The sequence below is a fragment of the Oscarella lobularis genome, chromosome 3, assembly GCF_947507565.1.
Source record: "Oscarella lobularis chromosome 3, ooOscLobu1.1, whole genome shotgun sequence".
NCBI classification, from domain to species: Eukaryota; Metazoa; Porifera; class Homoscleromorpha; order Homosclerophorida; family Oscarellidae; genus Oscarella; species Oscarella lobularis.
Genome location: NC_089177.1, coordinates 1,730,854 through 1,735,499, shown reverse-complemented (window position 1 = coordinate 1,735,499; position 4,646 = coordinate 1,730,854). Strand labels below are relative to the sequence as shown.

Here is a 4,646-nt window from a genome sequence, read left to right as displayed (position 1 = left end):
CAGCAGAGGTTACGATAAGCAGTACAGCATGCGTAACTAGCTGACTCTGAATGGGCGACGAATGAGGCGTTTGCTATTTTGACTACGGTATAGAGAGGCAATTAGCTTATTTTGGCTGGTACGATGGTGGAGTGTTTAGGCGAGCCATCAATCTCCCACGAGAAAGCGGGGATCTGAAAATTGATACCGTCACTCCTTCCATACAGGTACGGCTTCAGCTTGTTGATGCACCATACGATAGCCCAGCATTTTCTTTCAATTGTAGCATATCTCTCTTCCCGAGGTTGCAATTTCTTACTGATGTAGAAAATTGGATGACGGATTCCACTTTCATCGTCTTGACCCAACTCTCCTCCAATTCCGCGGTCACAGGCGTCCGTGCGCAGGACGAACGGCTTTGTGAAGTCGGGGCTTAGGAGCACTGGCGCTGAGCACAGATACCCTTTCAGCGTCAGGAACGCTTCCGTTGCGGCCGGATTCCACTTCACTTTCATAGACGCTTGTTTCTTCGTCAGATCTGAGAGCGGCGCAGCCACGGTTGCAAAGTTTGGCATAAACCCGCGGTAGTAGCCAGCCAGTCCCAGAAAAGCTCTCACTTCCTTCTTCGTCGCCGGAGGCACGTATTTCTGTATAGCCTCGATCTTTCATCCGTAGGTCGAACTCGTCCTCCTCCTACGACGTAACCTAGAAATGGCACCTCTTTCGTGGCCAACGCGCCCTTCTTTGGCTTCGCCGTTAGTCCATGAAATTTCAGACGATTGATCACCTCCTCCAGGTGTAGCAAATGGTCTTCCCAGGTTTCGCTGTAGATCACGACGTCGTCTAAGTACGCCGCTGCAAATTTCTCCGCGCCCCGCAGAATGTTATCCATCATCCTTTGGAACGTTGCCGGTGCCCCATGTAATCCGAAGGGCATAACTAAGAATTCAAATAAGCCAAACGGCGTTGTAAACGCCGATTTCTCGATTGAGTCTTCTGCTAAGGGGACCTGCCAATATCCGCGTGTGAGATCCAAAGTCGAGATGTACCGGGCTCCTCCCAGCCTATCGATGATCTCGTCGATCCGCGGCATCGGGTAAGCGTCGAACTTCGCGATGCGATTCAGAGCTCGATAATCCGCACAGAAACGTTTGCTGCGATCCTTTTTTGGCACCAGGAGAGCAGGCGACGCCCACTCGCTTTTCGACGGTCGGATGATACCCATCTCCAGCATTCGGTCGATCTCCTCGCGAGCTACCTCCCTCTGGGACTCCGCCATCCGATACGGTCGGTGCCTGATTGGTACTGCGTCTCCCGTACGAATTTTATGCTCCGTTACTTTCGTGCGCCCCGGGATTCCTGAGAACTGTTCGGCATGACGTGCCAGAAGTGCCTTCAGTTGCTTTTGCTGCTTTTTTTTCTAGTCCCGATCCGATCTTCGCCTGGTACCACGCTTCTCCGAGCGTCGGAATTTCGCCGTACTCGCCGTTGAGCAGATCTTCCTCTCCGCCGTCCTCCGACGTTGCCACCAGGACTACCTCTGACACAGGGGGATGCCATTTCCTTAGCATGTTGACACGAAACAGACGGATCTTTTTTCGCTTGTCCGTCATGTCAACTTCGTAATTCACCGGGCCCACTTATCAGCGAATTACGTAAGGCCCCTGCCATTGAGCCAAGAGCTTTTGGGTGCTTGTCGGCAGCAACACCAAGACTTGTTCTCCCACCTCGAACGTCGTGCTACGAGCTCCCTTGTCGTAGTAGTGCTTCTGCTTTGCCTGAGCTTGGCCCAAATTTTCCTGCGCGTGCAGCAGCGTTCCCTCCAAACGCTCGCGCATCCCCAGAACGTATTGGATCACGTTCTCCGGATTCTTTTCCTGACTCACCCACGTTTCTCGCAGGATGTCTAACGGCCCTCGAACGTTTTGCCCGTAGAGTAGTTCGAAGGGTGAAAGCCAGTCGATTCCTGAGGAACCTCTCGGTACGCAAACAGCAAGTACGGTAGCGCTCTGTCCCATTCCCGTACTACCGGATCACCTTCGTGCGCCTTCTTCAGCATTGACTTCAGCGTTCTGTTGAATCGCTCCACCAGTCCGTCGGTTTGAGGATGATAAGGGCTTGTGCGGATCGGCTTCACTCCCAAAAACCGATGTACTTCTTTCATCAGTCCCGATGTGAAGTTCGCGCCCTGATCCGTCAGCATCTCTTCAGGTACTCCGACCCTCGTAAAGATTCGCACCATTTCCTCCGCCACCGTTTCCGCATCGATAGCCTTTAGCGCCACAGCCTCCGGCCACCTGGTAGCGTAATCGCACATCACCAAGATGTACTTGTTGCCCGATTTCGTACGGGGCAAAGGACCGACGATGTCCATCGCAACGCGTCGGAATGGGGATCAACTCAGCCTTGTCCTTCTTTCGTCTGGACGCCGAGCGTTGACACTCCGGACAACTTTTGCAGAACTCCGCCACATCCTTTCTCTGTCCCGGCCAGTAGTACCTTGCCGCGATTCGCTTGGTCGTTTTCCTGCGGCCCAGGTGCCCCGCCATCAGCACGCTGTGCCCCAAACGCATCACCGCCGGCCTCAGCTTGAGCGGCAACTAACGGGTCTTCCTCCCCAGATCCCCGCTCCACCCATCGGCGATATAACAGTCCTTCCTGCCGATAGAACTGCCCCACAACCGCCTTCCCTACGTTGTCGATCGCTTCGCGACGTATTTTCGCCAACGACGGGTCGTCCTCTTGTAACTTGCGGAACCCCTCCCGATCCACGCCAAGCCCAACTTGGTCTTTCCACTGAGACCGCTCCTCCCGTCGCTGACTCCTCGTTTGGCGCTCCTCGCCTCCCGAGCCAGGCTGATTCGACTCTCCCGTCGGAAGTGGGTAGATTCTAAACGGATCCCCGCCGGGCTCTCCGTCCGCAGCGTCGAATTCGTCGTCTTCATCTCCGTCGCTCGCTTCCTGCGAATCGATTTCGTCAGCTACCACAGACGCATCCACCTCGGTTGCCTCTTCCAGGTCGAGCGTCGTCGGCGTTGCCCCACACTCGGCCTCCTTTCGCTCCTGCTCGGCCACGGGTACAGCCTCTGCTCTAGCCCTCTGACGCGTGATCACGACACACGCAAATTCCTTCTTCTTTACGAGGTCGTCCAGATCTCCGACGTCTTTTCCTAACAGGACCGCTGCTGGAAGTGTCTCCACTACTCCCGCCACAACGGTGAAACGTTCGCCCTCCACACGAACTTCCACCTCCGCCGTTGGGTACGCCTTCTCGTCCCCATGTGCACATATAATTCCGATTGGTTCGTCGCGCCTGATGCTTTCCTCCGGAACCAAGTCCCTTCGTACCAGCGTTCGCGACGCTCCAGTGTCGATCGTAATCGTTACGGGCACTCCTCCCACGGTGCCCGCCTTTTCAAAACGCGCATTCGGTCTTGTTCCTTCGTTCTCACTATCGCTGTCACCGACGTAGAGTCCGCTTCTGGTTTCTCGTTTAGCCGCGCCTCCCGTGTTTTTCTTCGAAGGGCAATGCAGCGATATGTGGCCCTCCTTTCCACATATCCAGCACGTCGACTTTGATCTTCGAGGTTTTTCTTCCTTATTCTCGCCGCTGGCCTTGTTTTCAGAAGGCGCCATCTCGGGTTTTGCCTTTAGACGTATCACCTTTCGCATCGCGCTTGTCGCCATGCGAGCTCCGCCCCTCATTAGTGACCTTTCTCGCGCGTGCCATATTATCCGCTAGTTCACACGCTTCCTTCGTTGTTTTGGGTTTCGTTTTCCGAACGCGAATCTGCGTCGCTGGTGGCATAAGCGACAGCACTTGTTCGAGAACGACCTTCTCCATCAAATCCTCTTTGGACAACGCCGCGAAGCTCGTCCATTTATTCGCCAAGTCTCGTGCGCGCAGTCCCACCTCCGCGAAAGTCTCCCCCGGATTCTTTCTTACTTGGCGGAACCGCTGCTGGTACGTTTCTTCGTCGATGTCGTATCGTTTCAAAATTGCTTTCTTCAGCGCGTCGTAATCCGTGATATCGACCGTGTCCATATTCGCATGGGCGTCCTTCGCCTTTCCCGTGAGTACGGCCGCCAACCGAACCGCTCACGTCGATTTTTCCCAGTCGCACGCGGCCGCGATTCGTTCGAACGACGTCAGGTACCTTTCGATGTCTTCGTCGTTCCGTAACGGCGCTATTTTCAGATCCTTTACCCGTTGTTTCGGAGGGGGCGTTTCCTTAAACGACTTCAACATTTCCTGTAGCTGCCTTTCTCGCCGTTCCGCCGCCTCCGCTTCACGTCGACGCTCTTCGAGTAAGCGCTCCCTTTCGCGTACCCACCTTTCGAGCTGCTCGCGTTGTCGGTTACGTTCGTTCTCCATTCGTGCTTCATCTCGCCTCTGCATGTATTCCAGGATCGCCGCCAGCTCCGCGGTTCCCGTCTGTTCGCCTGTCGCCGCCGCTTTCGCTCCTGTGTTGCGAGCCTCGCCCTTCGTCGCCTCTCGACGCGTGTCGTCGTCGGGGGCGTTTTCGTCGCGATCCATTTGTGCTTCTCTTGCCTTCGCTCTCGTTAGCATCCGGGTTGCCTACTATTGGAAATTCGGCAACAGGATCCCACACCTGTCACCACAATGTAATGGTTGGGGGTTCGACCCCCGCGAACACCACTGGTGG

At 55.3% G+C, this 4,646-nt stretch overlaps 1 protein-coding gene across 1 annotated transcript; it reads right to left on the bottom strand.

Annotated features, from left to right (window-relative positions):
* Positions 1-1,043: 1,043 nt before the first annotated feature.
* LOC136184401 (uncharacterized) lies at positions 1,044-4,024 on the bottom strand. Its single transcript, XM_065971290.1, has 5 exons — positions 3,707-4,024; positions 2,479-3,627; positions 2,017-2,365; positions 1,707-1,945; positions 1,044-1,274 (listed from the first exon to the last, which is right to left on the bottom strand). Exons 1-5 carry the CDS (start codon positions 4,022-4,024, stop codon positions 1,044-1,046), a joined length of 2,286 nt encoding a protein of 761 aa, XP_065827362.1.
* Positions 4,025-4,646: the final 622 nt, after the last annotated feature.